Here is a 20,037-nt window from a genome sequence, read left to right as displayed (position 1 = left end):
AAGCTCCAACAGCTAGCGGAATATAGATGGACAGTAATTTATCAAGTGAGCAAAACCATTTTGTAGGCTTGTGGTCTGTATCACCAGCCAAATTGGTGAGGAAAATCCCACCGCACTTCCACAGTAAATCAGAAACCTGGGGAAGTATTTGCCAGGAAGTTACAAAATGACCACCTTATCAAGTGGCTATGTAGTTGCCAATATCATTTGGCAAATAGTCACTTGCATCTATTCAGCTCTCCCCCTGGCTGCCATTGGATTCAGCTACATTAGTAAAGAAAAAGCACTTTATATGTGTTATAACACTATGACATATCTATCTATCTATACACACACACATACCTGAAGGATCTTCTCCACCCCCATCGTTCAATGAGGTCCAGCTCTGAAGGCATCCTGGTGGTTCCCTCACTGCGAGAAGTGAGGTTACAGGGAACCAGGGTGAGGGCCTTCTTGGTAGTGGTGCCTGCCCTGTGGAATGCCCTCCCAACAGATGTCAAGGAAATAAACAACTATCTGACTTTTAGAAGACATCTGAAGGCAGCCCTGTTTAGGAAAGTTTTTAATGTTTGATGTTTTATCGTGTTTTTAATATTCTGTTGGGAGCCACCCAGAGTGGCTGGGGAAACCCAGCCAGATGGACGGGGTACAAATAATAAATTGTTGTTGTTGTTGTTTGTTATGATGATGATGACACCAGATGGCACTGTGGAGTCCCGTCTTTCGCCAACGTGATTTCCCATTATGAAGTTTACAACACGTTTTTCTGAAACGCTTTTTCGATGTGTCTAGATCCAGCCATTCTTTGTACAAATTGTACAGTATCTGCAAGAGGTTACCAGAAACACAGACTTTTTGAGGACTTTCAGACATTTTAAATTTCATGGAGAGCAGAAGCGGCCATAGTGGTGAAAATTAGATCCATATGCTTGAATTAACTGGGGACGCAATACATATCTACACAGATATACAACCTGAGTATAGGGGCTCACAGCATTAACACTCCAACAGATCTTGCTTCCTCATTAGTGTTCCAGGTTCCCCACCTATTGTTTTCTAAGGATGATGTCGCATCCAGTCAGGTGAAGTGGGAAAAGGCCCACCCATTTGTCTCTATGTAGCTCATGTAATCTCAAGTACATGACAGTGTTTCACTGGCCAACCAATATCACCACCTTAACAAAGGAAGTGGTTGGGCAGGTTTCCTCTCATATATTCTAACGTCAAACACAGAGGACCACAGGTTTGGGCAGACTGACCTCACCAAAATCATGGCTTGGGACACACCCATGCAACAGCTCCCTTCACTGCTGGTTCAGTATAAAAGCCATACGTCACCAGAAGCTATAACACCCCAGGCTGTGTTTTGAACCTCCAGGTACCCAGCAGCAACTCTCTGGAGCCTTATGTTCCATACTGCCAGCATTCTGGTATCCTTCTGAAGGTCAGACAGACTAGGTCTTAGAGATCAAGGCTGCACTTTTTAGCCTTTGTTTTCACACTGTAATTTGACTGTACAAGCCAATCAGCACACCCTAAGCCCTATAAAATCCTCAAGGACAAACTAGTTTATTAGTCCAAGCAATTTTTGTGTGTGCTAAGAGTTGCCTTGCTCTGCTGCTGATTACCAGCCCAACTTTGACTATCTTTTTGTACTTTGCTCTTCTGATTCTTACCTACCCTTGACCATCTGCTTCTGGTTCTTTCACCTTTGGTGCTTGTGACAGAAACAGACTTTACTCCAGCTGTGGCATGTCCCAGCGCAGAATCAGTCCTCATAGAAATTGGCTAACACTGGGTTAGACCATTGGTCTATTTAGGCCATTAGACTGACTGTGACTGGTAGTGACAGGGCCAACCCACCCATGAGGCAAGATGAGGCAACCGCCTCAGCCAGCAGGATCCAGAGGGGCAGCAGATCTGGCCTCCAATGATTGCATTGCCAGCTGCCGCCGCTATAGTAACAGTGATGGTTGTGGCACACTCCTTGAGATCTGCCATCTCCTTGGCAGCCCTCTCCAATGCCACCTCTACAGTGGCCTCTCAGGGAAGAGGAGGTTGCTGCTGGTTTCCTCCCACCCCCAGGGAGGAAATGGCAGGGGCTGCCTTCTGGAGTCACCTGGGATCTGCCCACCATGGTGGCCTTTGATTCCCACTTCAGCGGTCTGGTAAGGTTGTTTTGATTCCCCCTCCCCTTGTTCTGGATGTTGATCTCCACTCCACCCTTGTTCCCAGTGTAGATCTTTATCCCCCCCCCCATTGTGCCTTCTTCCCTGGTTGAGGGAGCACCATTTTGTGGATCACCTCAGGTGCCAAAAAGTATTGGTCGGCCCTGGGAGTAGATCTCCAGGATTTCAGATATGATTCTTTCTTAACCCAATCTGGAGATCCCTGGGAGTGAACCTAGGACAGGGGTCAGCAACCTTTTTCAGCCGTGGACCGGTCCACTGTCCCTCAGACCATGTGGTGGGCTGGACTATATTTTTTGGGGGGGTGGGGGGTGGGGGGAAATGAACGAATTCCTATGCCCCACAAATAACCCAGAGCTGCATTTTAAATAAAAGGACACATTCTACTCATGTAAAAACACACTGATTCCCAGACTGTCCGTGGGCTGGATTGAGAAGGCGATTGGGCCACATCTGGCCCATGGGCCTTAGGTTGCCTACCCCTGACCTACATTTTCCATGCAAAACATGAGGTCTACTGCCCTTCCCTATGTAGTGTAACCAGATGTGCTGGAAAACATATAATGTGCTGAAGGGAGGATTTGAGAAGCAGATTATATCATCAGTAAATCGCTGTGAGATGACAAGCAGAACCTGCCAACATTCCCTCTCAATGATAAGTGTTTTTTATTTGCTACTGCTTTGTGTGAATTTAATGTACTCCATTGCAATCTCTTCACAATAATTCTGTTATAGTAGGGCACTATTTATTTCCCCCATTTAACTGATGGGGAGGGGATGAAGTTCAAGAGATAGTAATATAGTCATATAGTAAGTTCATAACTGAGCTTCAATTTGAACCAAGTTCATGCTTGACTATACAGGTAGCAATAATTTTGTCCCAGTCCATACAATAGCTTTCAGATGTCTTTCTGAAGCAGTTATAGCTGCTAATTAATATTAAGGATGAGCAAAACATACCAGTTTGATTTAGGTGCATTCTGTTCAAAACATTTCAGAATAAACATTTGGAATGATGCAAAGGTTTTATTAAGAAATATGCTGGTTAGTAAGCAATATAAAATAGCAGAGTTCCTTTCAAAAACTATCTATTTATGTGATGTTCTGAGAGATAGATGGGAAAGGCATAACCATAACCAGGAAAAGAAAAATACAATATGTGTCCAATTATTTTTTTCCTGCTAACTATTTGAAGTGGGTTAAAATAGGATTGCAAATGTCTTCAGTACGGTAGAGAGCACCCCCCCCTACTTCCACCAATATGGATCTAATTCATTGTTTTACTCGACTGATAAATTTATATTGACATAAACCATGTTACAGTTCAGTTGATGCTGCAGTATCCTTCAAGTTGTAGATCTACTTTCTTACAATGCTTCTGAAACTCAGTTGGCAGCAGCGAATTAAATGGGCCTGAATACTAAAAGCTGATCTTAGAGCACCTCAGAGACTTCTAGGGCAGGATCACAAGGCCAAACGGACATACACCAAGCTGCGTTTGGGCCATATCCTCACAATGTGATCCCATGCAGCTTCATATCATATCAAATCGGTGAGGCCAATCGCTTTGGTCTTCCCCACACTGGTGGGAAGGAAGGTGGGAAAGATCTGATCAGTTCTGTTTACACAGTTGTGATATTCACCCACATCCATTGCAGCCACATGAAATAACACGACACAGAAATAGCTCCATTGTGGTTCTCTCCCTCACACCAGATGAATACCCAGGAATGAAGTAAAAAAAGGGCATGGGAAGTGAAATTGGAGGACAGGCACCCAGAGCTCCCAGAGTCAAAGTTCTGCTGTTTTATTTTGCAGGGACAGCTACGAGGCTGTGAATTGAAAGGCTAGGCTAACCATATTATAGCCAAACCCTGAAATGCAGCAGAGACAGAAAGCAGAGGGAAGCCGGTACATTGCAGCCAACAATGCAGGTTCTATATTCAGATGTTGATGATGGCAAATGCAAAACCCAGCTGTAGTCTAAATTGTGTGAGAATGGTCTCAGGAGCTTTTTACACAGCACAGTTGTATGCCCTACATTGGTAACTGAATTGTGATCCCTCTGAGCCTAGAATGCATTTCTTGTTTCAAAAATGGCTCCTTATTTCTGTTTTACATTAATGACATTACGTATGCATACAAATAATGCATAAGGGATCCTAAAAAGTGCTCAGTGGGCATGGTGGGGAGCTGTCACTATCCCAAACGGATCATGCAAATCAACCTGGTTTCAGGAGATACTCAGCAGATGTCTGATTGATGCTTGCATAAAATAATAATAATATTCCAGTAGAACCCATCCCTAAAATATCTGATTCAAATGACTGAAATGGAACGATTGGGTTGGATTCAAACTTAGAGGAGTCCTACTGATTTAAGCTTCTTTGATTTCAGTGGCTTTCCACTAACCATGACTAGGTCTGCCTCCAACCCAATTGACACTCTGCAATAAAGAGGAGAGACCACAAGCCTGATGAAGTATTGGTGGCATAGAAAGGCAAGAGAAGATGGTGTATCTTTACAAAAGCATTCACAGAATAATAAGCAATAGAGAAGAATCTGTAGGGACTATTTCTAAGAGGGAGAAAAGGGGAGGGGACTGATAGGCAAGGAGGAGCCAATTCCATTCATAAGTAAACATGAAGACAGCTTCATGGAGCAGAGGTGAGAATATAATTGGCGATGTGTTTGACTGCCAGCATCGTCTCCTTACAGGTTGGTCTTATCTGCGATTCAGGGAGGATAAAGCCATGTTGCCCACGGTCACGAAGCTCAAAAGTGAATGCATTCTTAATACCCTCATCGTAAGCCCAGTCAGAAGAGGAACCTGAACAAGGATCTGAAAAACAGGGAGACCAGAAGGCAGTATTAAAGACAACCCTGGCATGAAGGATGCAATAAAATAGGAAGGCTTCTTCTGACAGCAATAGCAGACCATGTAGTGAGGCAGAGATGCAGAGAGCCCTCTTGAAACCAGCATTGCTGCAGATTACCTGGATAGGGAGAGACCAGGGCTTTGCAGGCAGAATGCAGGGACCCTGGGCAGCCCTGACCTTGCAGCTGCCCTGCCCTGAGGAATAGACTTTCAGCTTCTTATTCAGTCCCCCAAATTTCTGTATTTTTAAAATAAAATGCTCACGAAAATTTGCCAAAGATCACAAGACAACCTGGCTGGTAGCCAGATTCTGTGCCCAGATTTGTAGGCACAGATCATCCTCTAGAATAAAATAGCTTACTAGGGAAAAGCTGAAGTCCCTTTTTGGGTAGCCAATTTTTATGGTAGCCCAAATCTCAGTCGTCTGGCTGTATGTATATATTTCAATTTTAACTCATGAGCTATTGCTGCAATCTATTCTAATTGTATATTTTATCTTTATGAATGCTGTCACTATTGTGTTATGCAAGCTGGTCTTTGGCCGTAATAAATTATTACTTACTTAGCCAGTATTTTAGTGTGCATTTCTCCTAAAAAATATAATTTTGTATGCTTTGGATCGCGCTACGTAACATGGGTGTTCTTAACACGAATGCCCCCCCCCAAAGAAAAAACCCAGAAGTAGCGCGATTTGAGCGCTTCTGCGCATGCGCGAAGTGTGCAGAAGCGTTCTGCGCATCCGGGGATTGTGCGCACTCTGGAAATGCTTCTGGGTTGCGGGTGTTCTTAACTTGAATGTCTGCAACCCAGGGTGTGTGTAACCTGGGGTATGACTGTATCTATATACAATTAATGTACAAATTCCCCACTATCCATGGTTTCCTACACATTAGTTGGGTTGAGAACCACATTGCAAAATTCAGAGAAATGTGAATTTTGAAGGGGGGGCTGTGTTTCATTTCACGTGTTGTTTTAAAAATAAGTAGGTTCATCTTTAAATGCACACAGAAGTGAATATCTCCCTCATTCCTACCCCCCCACCATTCAGATAAACTGCAGTGATGTCAGTGCAACAATGCTCTATCCAATGACCCAATAGGGTCTGATAGGCTGGGCTAGAAGGCAGATTATCAGCATGCTGTCCCCCATCTGTTGAGATGACCCTTTGTGAAGCTGAGTAGCATAGGAAGGCTACATAGTGGTCAGGCAAAACCGAACCATACGCTACATTGTTGTTTTTTGTTTTTGTTTCAAAATATTTGCTTTAATTAATTTAGTTTGCAAAAGTTATTGTTGTGTGTACACATCCATAGAAAATAGAAGCAAATACTTACAAATTGTAGAGGCAGTTGGTCCATAGGTATAGTTTGTACCATAGAGACTAGATAAAGCATCTACTGCTTCCTTAGCTACCTTGTTCTGTATTTAAAAGAGGGGGGGGGGAAATTAGATTCTTCATTGAAAAATTATTGGGATAGCCTAGAGTAGTAAACAAGGAGGTGTTGCACATGAGCCTAGACCCAAGGCAGCTGATTAGGATTCCGGTCATTATAGAAAGATGGACAGACTGAGGTTTGCTACTTTCACAAGGAGTTTAGGCTTTATTCCTCTGAATGAGAACAGCTTGCTTTGTTTTGTGCTTTTGAGACTTGTTTATATTCAGTTGCTCCCCTTCTCGCGGGCACTGGCTAATAGGACATTTCTGAATATTTACAGGTAAACAACTGTGTATGCCTCTCCCCAGTCTCCTCCAGCCTGACACCTTCCATTTACTGCAACACGTAAAGTCATCTCGTATTGAGGACCAGAGTTGTACAAGACGGTTATTCCTGGCATTCTGTTTGGTACTACTTTGCAGTGTGTGGTTCTGATCATCGTTGGGCTGCCTGCCTGCCTCCAGTTATATAAGGAAGCCATTTCTCAATCTGTGCTTTTCATAGCTTCTCACCCACACATTCCTAATGTTCGCATCTGGTTCTACTAGACAGGAGAACCACACAAAATTGTCACTACAAGGAAAGTATCCCAATTTAAATGTAAGATGCGAGATGACTGCCAAAGTACAGACAACTTTAAAAGTTAAAGTTGTATCAGTATGCACTTTGCCGGGAAGTTGAAGTGAGTCTCTTGGTACTGCTTCATCTTCTCTTTGTTATCTCTTTCTGTTTATCTGTCCTCTTTTAGTAGGGAAAAGGGGCAGAAACCTCCATATTAAGTTAACATGAGGAGACCCCTGCTGAATCAGTCCAAAGGTCCATTTAGACCCGCAACCTGTTTTCGCAGTGACCACCTGGATGCCTGTGGGAAGCTTGCAAGCAGGAGTGCAACCTCTCCAAGCAGGCCTGTAGAAATGTCAAGCAAATGGACAGCTTTAGCTATGGTGGAAATGAGAAGAGCAGGTAGGTATGCGTGTGTCTACTGAAGGCATCCCATAGATAGATAAATAAAGGAAAATTGATGAGGGCTTTTCAAAACATGGAACTGGAAAGAGACCTTTCAAATATCAGATTTTATGGTTTAAAGTAAAGCAGGTTTTTTTTAAAAAAAGAAAGAAATGAAAACAGCAATTAATAGTGAGGACATGAGCACAAATTTAGGTTTCTCTGTTATAAGACACAAGAGGGCAGCATTGGTGTATCTACATTTCTATCACAAGCGTCTATGAAATTAGGAATGCTGGTTTTCCTGCACAGACTCATTTCCTGTGAGATGCTGGCAGATGTCCAATTCTCTTTAGGAAACAAAACAACTACTAGAAATTACTAAGTTGTTTAGAACATGGGGGGGGGACGGGGGGACGTCTCTGTCTATGGTACCTTTTCCATTGTTCTCATCAATATGGTTTCATATGCACCCTTGGGGCGGGGGGAAGCAATAAACTGGATCAAGCTGACCTCTGCTGCAGTTGAATGTAATGGGGACCATAGCTAAGATCTCGACCGGGGTAGTCAACCTTTTTATACTTAACGCCCACTAATGCATCTTTCTTGAAGGTAAAATTTCCTCCCACCAGTGCTCAATGGAAGGAGGATTCAGCTTGTGTCGTAGAACCGCCCACCTAGAATCCTGAAACGTCCACTAGTGGGTGGTAGGGGACAGGTTGACAACCCCTGATCTAGACAGTTGAGGTTGTCTGTTTCTTGGATCAAACCTTGCACTGAATTATTGGAAAAGACTGAGTTTATACTAAAACACTCAGATATTTGCACCCAACTCCCCAGAGCTGATGCTAGCTACCTTTGAATACTCTTCTGATACACTTTGGGTCATATCTCACTGCCTCTGCTTAGCAATGCCTCAACGTATTTGTTTACACCCAATGGCTTTGTGAATGATAAGAAGACGACCATAATGTTTTTCTACATACCAGTTTATCATTATTGGGTGCTGGTTTGTCCTTATAGGCATATGGAAACATCAGTATCTGAGAATAGGAATGGAAGCTTATGTATCCTTTGATGGAGGAAAGGTGGTCTCGGATGAAGCTTGTAACTGCTTTGGTTTCTGGCTCAGATTCTGCCGAGGTACCGCAGTAAATCTGAGAACAAGGTTTATGCGATATACCTATGGCTGCAAGAAAAAGTTTTCAGATGAAGTATTTATATATTGGTGCCATTTATAGACTGCTTACTTGCTCGAAGAATACTGAAGAAGATTGCATTTCTTTCCAAATCAGGAAGGGATCTCACAATTTGCTTTTTGTGTCATGATTGCTTTGAAGTCAGTGCAGTCTGGTAATTCCCTCCATCCACAGCCTTCACCGAGATGGTGCCCTCTAGATGTTTGGGACTACAGCTCTCATTTGCCCTAGCCAGCACATCCTTCTTGTGTGCTGATGATGTTCCTTTGATGACATAAGGATAATCATTTGAAGAAAGAGCTTTCTATTGGTATGGGGAAACTTTGGTCCTCCAGATATTGGCGTATGTCAACTCCCAACTAGTGTTAGAAACTGAGATATGAAAGCTAGGAGCTAAATGGCACATTAAACCTAGGTTATGGGTGTAACAACAGAATGTCTAGTCAGGGGCGTACGACGTGGGGGGCGGAGAGGGTGGTCCACCCCGGGTGCCACTCTGGGTGTGCGTGTGACAAGATGGCCCCTGCCTTCCCCCAGCTGTATAGCAGCCGAGGGCGCACTCAGCCCGTATGGGCTGCCACTCTCGCGCACAGTCCATATGGGCGTCTGTACGGGCTACCACTCACACGGCGACTGTACGGGCTGCTGCGCATGCACACTCTGTACGGTATGCCACACATGCGCAGTCCGTACGGACATCACATGTGCGTCAGCAGGCGGTTTGCCCCGCCCCTCAGCGCTCCGCCCCAGGTGCCGGAGAGGATTCCTCTGCCATTGTGTCTAGGCACACTTTTTAAATAAATAGAATACAAAGGTGAAAATGAATGAACTGCAGCTAAAATATTATATTCATTTTTTTTACATGGTCTAGTCCTCATCTGAAGACTGCAGAAAACAAAGCCTGACTTTCCCTGCCTGCCCCCCTAATATTATTAGGAGGCTATCTTCTCTAGTCTTCAGAGAGTGGCAGAGGCAGAAAAAGGTCCTCCTTTCCTTCCACTCTGCAGTTTCAATCAGAAATTTAATTGGAATCTGCCCCCTCCCACCCTTGCTTGGCTACACTCATGACAGAAATGATTGCTAAACTTGTGCTACATTCCACCATATTTCTGGAAGTGACTTTTACATTGTGGGAAAGTTCAAATAGAATGTGGAAATTAGCAGTTAGAGAAATGTTGAGTTTCAGTTTCTGTCGCTCCTTGGCATATTATACTTACTGCCCCATTCAGCTTTGAAATTCCTGTTCAAGTCAACACCAGGACAATCACTGTTAGAGGTATTCACACGATTCTTTCTCCACATGCGATTCTGTGAGACAAAATGATGGAGATTCTTGTTCCTTTGGGGAACATTTTTTTTTTGTATAGTGCATCAGAAGGATTGGGCCCATATACCCTGCCTTTGGGCCTCACTTTCTTCCTCATGGCCAGCTCGTGGTCCTACCTTATGTTATAACATGTTATAGACATAACATACAGGTGATCTGCATGCGCAGTGGACTGATCACATTTCGTTTTATCCCTTGATTTTGCCAGGTAATGATTACTGACCTTTTGGACCTACATCTATTGGTGAAATGTGTATATACACTGCTAACACATTACACTCAAATGTGAAAAAGAGGACAGGAGAGGAACAATTCTACTGCTTGTTAAAATTTACAAATGTATGTATGTACAGTATCTATCTATCATATTTTTTACCTGCCTTTCACTGTGAGGTCCCCAAGTGACAATAATATAATGTTACAAAGGATGACAAAGGAATCTCTAGGCTGCCAAGGCTCACGTCACAATTAGCTAGTTCATGCAAGGAGTCAGCGCTAACTGAGAATGAGCGAACCTTTAACTTCTTGATTCCAGCCATGGCAGCTGCCTTAGTAAGTCCAAGGAGTCAGTAGGCTCATGGACCAACCGCTTGCTTAGCAATCTCAATATCTTTTCCTTCCCTCTCCTTCCTCACAATTGTTGCAACACAGCTGATTTCCAAAGGTAAAGAAAGCACAGACTGTGGGTGAAGGGAAGGCACCTGCCATAGGCATTCAGGGGTGTGGACAGGAGCTGTGATTGAGGGCATCAAGGGGATACAACAAAATAGGACAAATATTGAAGGCTGTTCACCAACACTTTCAATATATGATAACATAGCTCCTTTGACAGCATAGGCATTGGAGGCATGAACACTCGTGTTTGGACTCCCCATGAATAACCTACAACACAGTCCTATACATTAATTCAAGGCAAGTCCCATTGAGCTCAATGGGACTTGTGTCTAGGTGAGTTGCTATGGGATTGTAGCCATTACATAAAATATTATGTTCCACCTTATGGGCTAGCCCCCTCCCCTCCTTTTCGGTGTCACCTTAATAAATAATTTATTTACAAATTTATTAATGCAGTAATAATGGGTAGAAATAATAACATTCAATTCAGCAAACTACTAAAGAGGGGGGGGGGGGGAAATGCAGCCATTACTTCAGTCCATGTCCAGACGTAGCCGTCAATGTTGAATACGGGAAGGATGTAGAAGTTCAAATCGTTCAAGAGCTTGAACATGACCTTGTCCGTTTCATAGGTTCTGACCGCCTGCAAGAAAAAAAGCCCAACATTATGTGCAATTATACAAATGCACTATTCAGTTGTCAACAATCTGAGAAGGTTAGAATCCTTCAGAATTTTATTTTTTTATTTTTAAAGCAGATTTTTAAAGTGATTCTTCACCTTTAGGATTTCAGAGCTTAAGGGTAAAATAAAATAAAATAAAATAAAATAAAATAAAATAAACAACAGAACTACTTAAAAACTAAATCACCTCTTCTCCCCACTAGAGCTGCAATCCTATGCTCAGATGCCATGAAGTTCGCTCCACTGAAGTCACTGGGAGTTACTTAGAGACATATAGGATTGCACTATGAGGCTGCAATTTTAAATTCCTGCTTTTGATGACTGGAGATGTGGGTTAGGGTGTAGTACAGACCCCTCTCTCTTACCTTTGTTTGAGAAAATTCTTTCCAGTAGCACCTTAGAGACCAACTGAGTTTGTTCTTGGTATGAGCTTTCGTGTGCATGCACACTTCTTCAGATACAGTATGTGAAGAAGTGTGCATGCACACGAAAGCTCATACCAAGAACAAACTCAGTTGGTCTCTAAGGTGCTACTGGAAAGAATTTTCTATTTTGTTTCGACTATGGCAGACCAACACGGCTACCCACTTGTAACTTTGCTTGAGAAGTGCCACCAATGGGTGCAGAGTTCTGCTGTGATGGATACTCAACCTCTGGCCAGACAGCTGGTAGCCAGCAAAACAGGGCGTTTTTGTTTGGCTGCTGGAAGCATTGTATCTACAGCACCGCTCAGCCATGAAACTCACTGGGCGACCTTGGGCCAGTCACCTTCTCTTAGCTTAACCTTCCTCACAGGTTTGTTGTGAAGATGTAATGGGGAGCAGGGGACCCACGTACACCACTTTCAGCTCAATGGAAGATAAAAGTAGTCTATAAATGCAATAAATAAATAAAGTACTGTTTAGCCAACCTGCTTCACAAACCATTGGCAGAAAGCAGGTGAGATCCACTCGCGTGCGTGAATGCCACAGTCCATAAAGATGGCCTTCTTTTTTCCACTCTCCTTCCCAACCTGTTAACCAGGAAATATTAATATATGAAACATCTTTGTCATCTGTACTATGTGCAAAATCCGCAGTCCTAGCATTCAGTTCAGTGGGAGGGTGCACCCCACGGGAAATATGGTTTGGAGAGGAAAAAATAAGTGGATCTACAGGGAACAGAACTCGGTTACCCATGGACATCATAAAACTGTTCCATGGTCCAACAGAGCAAGTGCAAATAACTTTTAACAACTAATCCAGAGTGCGGCAGCTAGATTTGATTTGTGACTGGGAGTGGCCACCGAGACAATATAACACCGGTCCTGAAAGACCTACATTGGCTCCCAGTACGTTTCTGAGCCCAATTCAAAGTGTTGGTGCTGACCTTTAAAGCCCTAAATGGTCTCAGCCCAGTATAGCTGAAGGAGAGTCTCCACCCCCATCGTTCAGCCCGGACACTGAGGTCCAGCTCTGAGGGCTTTCTGGCGGTTCCCTCCCTGTGAGAAGTGAGGTTACAGGGAACCAGGCAGAGGGCCTCCTCAGTAATGGTGCCCGCCCTGTGGAATGCCCTCCCATCAGCTGTCAAGGAAGTCAATAACTATCTGACTTTTAGAAGACATCTGAAGGCAGCCCACTTTACAGAAATTTTTAATGTCTGATGTTTTATTGTATTTTTTATATTTTGTTGGAAGCTGCCCAGAGTGGCTGGGGAAACCCAGCCAGATTGGTTGGATATCTGGGCCATAGCTTCCTCAATTTGGCAATGTTCATTTTCCTATAGTCACTTTCTCAACTCTAGTTGTAAATCTAAACTCTTTCTAGCACTTGAGTCAGAACAAGACTCTCACCTTAAGCAGGTACATGGGACGATCCTCATAAGTCTTTCCAATCTGGACCCGCGAGACCAGTTTGGGGTAGTTTTTAGCCATTCTTTCAGTCCATGCAACAATCTAAGAAAACACGGTTGTTATAAAACACTGGCATATGTGTGATTAAAATGTCATGGAGGTGAAATATGATCTACTTATCGTCCTGATTATATATGTAGCTTAAGGGAGAGGAGTCACCCCTCAGAACATGGTACCTTTTGTGTGGCCAGGCAGAGTCCCCCAAACCCCATGCAGCCCCTGAGCAGAATAATGACACACAAGACAACGTGCTGTGGGATTAAAATTGGCCACAACTTTACTAAGATTTAGATGTAGGAAGACCTTGGCTTCAGGCATTGGGCGTTTATCCTTCCCAGCCCCCCAGCCGGGGGTCTGGGTAACTTCAGGGTTATCCAACATGTGTGGGGATTGGGCTAAGTCTGGAGAACATGTGTTCAAGCAGATAGCCCACCCCCCGTTTGCTGCCGCTGGAGGAGGAGGGCAATGACAATCTCTGGGCGTATGGCCAATGCCTCCCCCAAGCCCCTTTAACGGGAACCCTGTTATCGCCGCTGCACTGGGGGCGTGGAATCACCGCCCCATGCACCCCCCATTTAGGAAGATGACTAAAGGATTCTGCCCAAGGCCTGCAGCCGCTGGCATATGTGAATAACATGTCATGGAGGTGAAATATGATCTACTTATCATCCCGATTATATATGTAGTTTAAGGGAGAGGAGCCACCCCTCAGAACATGGTACCTTTTCCCATTCATTGTATCTTGTGTAGCTGTGCTTCTCACGGAAATGTCTCCCACCATCAAATTGTTTTTCAATCTCTTCTTGTAGATTATGGAATAAAATTCTGTGGTGGGAAAAAGGACACCAACACATTTAGTTCACGCACATACCCCCTCCCTCCCCAGGACTCTCCTTCTCTGTGGCTCCTCTGGTTTAATGCCCCTGTCCACATCCTGAAATTAAACAAAGCTTACACATATGTCAGTGCATGTAACAAGGCAGCTAGAAGCAAACAGTTACTTCCCTTGGAAGAATTCAACTCCATTGAATTCAGTCCGGATTACTTCTGAACAGATTGTGCAGTAAATAACCAACTAAATGCATAAATAAAACTGCCACATACTCATGAAGCTGTGCCACTTCTGACAGTAATGGGTTTTAAAATGTTGTTGTTGTTTATTGAATTTATATACCGCCCTATACCCGGAGGTCTCAGGGTGGTTTGCAGAACAAAATCAAAATATAAAACCACAAAATATATAATCAAAATAAAAACTACAACCCAATAACCCATTCCCCCCCGGAAAAAAAAACACATTTTAAAAGGGCACCAGTTGTAGGCTATTTATGCTAAAGGTATTTTATTCAACTCAGCATTGTGAGGTGAGAAAGTAAAGTGTGTTTAATTGCTTAATGACTTCCCACCTTTCCAATATCCACTGGGGGGCACTCAATGAATATAAGCTATGTTTTGATGAAATCAGTGGCAAACGTCTATGTCCCTAGATTTTGCCCAGCGTTAAGGTTTGCAGTTTTTGCAATACTACTTCCCAAAAGACAATTCAACTCTATACTATAAATCTATGCTGGCAATCCACTTGAAAAAGTATTAGTGGAAGGAAGATATGGATTAAAGCCCAGAAGATTACATATGAGAACTGTACACTTATGGTGGCAGAGAAGATAAAACTCAAAAGCTCATCTTACTAAAATAATAATAATAATAATAATAATAATAATAATAATAATAATAATAATAATGAATGGGACCCCCGAAAGAGACAGTAAGACTTTCATTTAATAGCACTCACAACCAGCAGTTTGACAAACATGCATCAGACAATAATGGAAGCTGGACTTTAATGTAATATATGCATTTCTATATATAAATACTTTGATCTGATTATACAATGGGCATTTTTTGTCTATTTAAAAGTTGTTCTTTCTTGATTTACTGGAGAATTCTCTTCTAAAGGAATTTAATTCTGTTTTGATTACCTTCACATCTTTAGTTAAATTGTTGCTACAATTTCATAAGTAGATAGCTCCCTTCAAATAACAGTCAGAGCTGTGGGACAGGGATGGCTGTGAGGTAGAGGGAAGTGGTTTACATTATCCATCCTCCCAGCCCCAAGGTTGATGATGGTAGCAATGAGTAGCAGTCAGTGGTTTCCTGGTCACATCAGTAGAAGCAATCAGAAATCTCACGACGAGTGGAAACTCAGATATTGTGAGAGTAAAGGAAGATGGAAAAGTGTAAGATGCAGAATTTCACGTAACATTTGAATTAAAGACTTGGGTGAGGTCTCGTCCCATGTGGCTTAGCGTCAGCTGAGCAGCCAGTCCAGTTCCTTCAGTGAATATGAGTTTGGAAAAAGAGAAGACCTCTGTGCTTTCCTCCCCATGTTTTCTGATTTAAGCATAATTTCTCAGTGTCAGTAAATATTGAATGAAATTGTGACCTGGTTAATTTCCAAGTTTGGTGACTACCTCTTTCTTGTTGATTGCAACATTATATGATAGACATAATCTAATCATCACAAACTAGCATTATGTAATATACATACCCGTATTGTATTCCATTCTGCTCCAGCTTTGTCTGGACAAAGCTTGTCTGATCTGAACCAACGCGGAAATCCACATCTGTTCCAGCAACAACGTGATGGATTGAACTAGGATGCCAAATGTCAAGCTGTGTAGGAAAAATTCAGTAAACTTTGTCTTTAAGAAAGTGTACATTCTCAGGTATATGGGTTGCTAAAGGCTTTTCCAGACATTGGATGGAAATAAAATCTTCTTTTCCCTCCTTCGCATATGTTTTAATTGTCTCTATGACAGCATAGACATGGAAGAGTAGGAAATGAACACATTTATTAAGAAGCAAGGTTCTTTGGGCAAAATAAAAATAAAAATAAAAATCCCATTGAAAGATCAGATGGCTACCAAAAAGGAAGATTCAGGTAATGGGAAGGGCAATTCCTTCATGTATTTTTTTTTGTCCATTCTAAATGTTAGTGCATGGATATAATAATGTTTCCATATATTCTTTTTTTTTTAAAGTCCATATGTTCTTCTCAAAAATCTTCCCTGCAACTGTTATTGCCAAAGATTCACCAAATGGCAGTCAGCCTGAATATTTGATACCTATAACTGACATCCAATGATACTTGCTTTCAATATTTGATATTTTAAATAGTTGATGCATTTGAGTGTATCGGAGGGCTGATAGGCAATTCTATTTATTAAGCGTTTTATAACTGTATGGCTATGATGCTTCTTATTTGATACCTACCAATATGAAAACAATAAAGAGCTGCCATTGAGACTAATGCACTCGTGTTTTTGAATTCTGAGATAGAAATTCATGTTTCAGAATTTCACACTCAAAATGGGTGAATGTTGAGTATTTTGCTTAAGCAAAGGAGATTTTGTAAGCTATGGGGCATTGTCTCTTAATTTGTTCCCTGATCTTGCATTGACAAAGAATATGTGAGATGAAAACCCATTGCTAAAACCTGTGGAGAAAAATATAAAAATGAAAAACATGTGGAAGGAGAATCTCACCTGAACTGTGGAGGCCAGGTCCTTTAGAAAATCCACTTGGTTTTCATTCTGAAGTTTCACCCGAAATACTTTCTCACTTCAATAAGAATGAAACATATTTCTAGTGGAAAAATCGCCATTAAACTAAGCCACATCCTGCCTCCCCCCCCCCATATTTGGTTCTTTGAGGCTAGAGACTATTTCGTGTGTGGCTGCACAGCACACATTCATTTCAACTGGACTTAAAAACAATGTGCTGGATTGTGTGCTCTCCAATTGCTGCAACCAGTAAGGGAGCAAGCCAATTCACAATAAGCTGCCTTAAAGCATGGAAGTTAAATTAAATTAAACCGGAATAAAGTTATACCAGGTCCAAGCCCCCCTCAGAAGTCCTGCTCTTTCTGCTCTGCCTAAGCCTGGTAGAGAGAAAACAAGCCCTAAAATAGTGTTCCATGCTGGGTTGTCATGTGACTGAGGTGAACAGGATCCAGCCTAAGTCCCCACCACCCTGGCCCTTCCATGCCCCTTTCTGGGAACTTACAACTGCCCCAGCTGACCACTGGTTGAGCCAGAATGAGCAAATTATGTTGGCATATATTTGGCTGAGCTGGTGTTGGAACTTCATGCTGACTGAGCCAGGAATTAGCCAGCTGAGGTGGGGGATCTGCTGCATCCTAAGCTATTCATCCTGGTGGATCTCGCCCCCCCTTAAGTCAACTAAGCAAAGAAACCAACTTATGGCAACTTTTCCTTTTGGAGAGTTACCACAATGAGAAACTTCTACCTGTCAAAGCGACGAATGAGAACAACAGCCCGAGGTGCCACGAGGAGACCTAAGAATAGAAGGATGAACCTCATGATTCTGCTTTGGCCACAATCTCTCATTCCTGCATGTTATACATATATAAAGCAGGTGACTTCCTCTGATGCTGTGATTGGGTTATTTTTTAAAAGCTTATTCATATTTTTTTTAAAAAAACAGCATAGTTTTGTCTTACAAGGAAACTCAGATTTTGACATCTGAGAGATGAAGATAAGATTGTGTGTGTGTGTGTTTAGTAATGTGTCGTGAAATTAACAGCGCCCTAGGGTTCTTCAGTGCACACAAGTCTGTACATGTTTGCTCAAAATTAGTGGTTGGAGAGTTGGCTGGATCGATTGACAGGTGTCTTTTGTACAGGTACTGTAATGAGCTGAAATTGCAGGTAGTTTGGGAAGCCCTGGTCTAAGGGGTGGTTTTAAACCAAGCTTTGCTCAGGGCAGACCTGTTGAAATTAATGGCCTTAACTTTGTCATGTTCATTCACTTCAGTGGGTCAGGTCTGAGCAAAACTTAAATGAATACCTCTCCCTTACAGCAGGTGCTTCTAATCTCAGCTCGTTACATACAGTGAAGATACCAGGTAGCCTGACATCTGGCTGGTTGATAGGGGATCAAATACTTCTTTCACTCGTTATAATGCACATCAATCTCTGACTTTTGTCTTCTGGGTTTCTGGGGTTTTTCCTGTTGTTATTCTGTCTCTCATAGCTACAATAAACCTACCATTAAAATTATGGACTGGTCATTTCTTTGTCAGGGGGCAAATGGGCAAATTTAGCAGGGGATGAAATACCCCCCCCCCCGTACACTTTTGTATGCAATTTTGCCTTATACACACATTTGTTTTTAAAGAAATTTCTCTTAAGGTAATGTATTTTTCTATGTTATTTTCACAAATGTATGCATTAAATACACTTTGCCCTGATATAGGCACGTTTGTACACATTACTTGGGTGGAGGGTTGTATTGCGAAACTTGGAGGTGTGTGGATTTGAAAAGGATGGCTATGTTTCAATTCACATCTCATTTTGGGAAGTGTGAATGAGGCAGGCTCACCTTTTAATGTGAACTGAATTGAATTCCCTTCACATCCCTGTTTAACAGTATTAACTGATCATGCCACAAACCTTCATAGAGTAGAGCCCACTTCATCAGATGCATCAAGTGTTGCCTGAGTTTCTGTTGAGCATGGTTGGTTTGGGGTGGGAGAAAGCCATTTCCCGTTCCTGGGGAAATGACATTGCAGGCTGGGAGAAGCCCTACCCATGCGCACGGGGCAGGATAGCCCCTGTGCCATTGGGGGGTCCTCAGCTGCGTCATCCCTGGCCGAATAATCTGGACGGTCCGGGGGTGTGGTGTGGGCCATTTAAACTGCCTGCGGCTGAGGACTCGCCCCCTTTAGGCATTGGAGTATTTGGCTGAAGGGGAGGGGAGGTAGTGGCCATCACCTACCCCTCCTAATTCAAGGGTATTCCGTTAAAGGAATCCGAGGGGTGTGGTCTCTGTCCAAAGCCCCAGACGGGGGGCTAGGGCCATGGCACGACCCCTAGCGGTGACCCTGGGGGAGTTCCTAGTTGATGTGCATCAACAGGGCTCCCCCTACTGGTGGTTAACCCTTCCAAGTCTTCCTGAAGACGGGCAGGAGTCAGATATAGCCTAAGCCAATACCACTCACATTCTGTTACCAATAAAGTTGTGGCCTTTCCCACCCAATAACCCAAAATACTGTTTCATGTGTCTTTATTCCAACATCCCGGAGGGTTTGGGACCTTGCCACACAATGGGCTGATGCTGATGGTAAGCAGTAAGGTCAGAGGGACATGCATTGCAAAAAGTACAGAGAGCAACAAATGCAATACTAATAGTAACCATTCACAAAGCAGTGTTGATGATAACACAAGCATCCTGACAATTGTAAGCCCATTATTTTGCTTAGAGACTAGCCTGTTTGTCCTTAAGTGGAATAGAGAAGGGTATTGCTAGCCATTGGCATCAAAGTGGAAGGAAAACTTAATATTAATATTAAGGGTCCTGTGATAGTGTTGCCTGAGAAGATATGGGAAGGCATCTGAATTTGTTGCAGTGCCTGGTTCATCTACTATGTGGGCTTTTGTTGCTGGTGAGTAGCTATGTTAGGCTAGGGGATCGCGGTACGTACTTGCTTACCGACTTGTTTTCAGGAACTATTAGCTAAATTGTTGTGGTTGCAAATTTGTTCATTAGCCAGTTTTTGTGAGTTTATGTAAAGCACAGTCTCCACAGCTCACTAACCCCTTGCCTGTTGAGCAATTCTATCAACTACAATGCACAACCCATTTCTCTAAAATAGTCCTAACTACAGTGGGATATTTTGGAGTAAATAGATTACACATTGCTGTTGGAGAAACCACTGTTACACCAGCTGTGGTGGCCTCCTATCCCCAGCAAATGGGAACAAAACATTTCTATTCAGCGATACTAGGCAAACCCCTGTGATGAAATAAAAGTGTGTCAGTTTGCATTGAGCTGCCTTCCTGCACTGTAGCTGCA

At 42.8% G+C, this 20,037-nt stretch overlaps 1 protein-coding gene across 1 annotated transcript; it reads right to left on the bottom strand.

Moving 5' to 3' along the window:
- Positions 1 to 3,203: 3,203 nt before the first annotated feature.
- On the bottom strand, positions 3,204 to 17,544 carry LOC117047356 (mast cell carboxypeptidase A-like). Its single transcript, XM_033150409.1, has 11 exons — positions 17,471 to 17,544; positions 16,708 to 16,783; positions 15,711 to 15,835; positions 13,885 to 13,987; positions 13,103 to 13,204; positions 12,182 to 12,283; positions 11,122 to 11,232; positions 9,865 to 9,955; positions 8,435 to 8,637; positions 6,402 to 6,486; positions 3,204 to 5,031 (listed from the first exon to the last, which is right to left on the bottom strand). The coding sequence occupies exons 1-11, from the start codon at positions 17,542 to 17,544 to the stop codon at positions 4,844 to 4,846; spliced, it is 1,260 nt and encodes a 419-aa protein (XP_033006300.1). The 3' UTR covers positions 3,204 to 4,843.
- Between the last annotated feature and the right edge of the window lie 2,493 nt (positions 17,545 to 20,037).

The sequence above is a fragment of the Lacerta agilis genome, chromosome 5 (genome assembly GCF_009819535.1).
Source record: "Lacerta agilis isolate rLacAgi1 chromosome 5, rLacAgi1.pri, whole genome shotgun sequence".
In the NCBI taxonomy this organism is placed as follows: Eukaryota; Metazoa; Chordata; class Lepidosauria; order Squamata; family Lacertidae; genus Lacerta; species Lacerta agilis.
The sequence above is the reverse complement of the archived record's forward strand: the minus strand, read 5'-3'. Positions and strand labels throughout refer to the sequence as shown.

Coding starts and splice junctions, on each gene's coding strand:
- LOC117047356 (XM_033150409.1), bottom strand. CDS start 17,544: ATGAGGTTCATCCTTCTATTCTTAGGTCTCCTCGTGGCACCTCGGGCT. Junction 13,988..15,710: donor CAGAATGGAATACAATACGG/GTATGTATATTA, acceptor TTCCCACCACAG/AATTTTATTCCATAATCTAC. Junction 12,284..13,102: donor GTCCCATGTACCTGCTTAAG/GTGAGAGTCTTG, acceptor CCTGGTTAACAG/GTTGGGAAGGAGAGTGGAAA.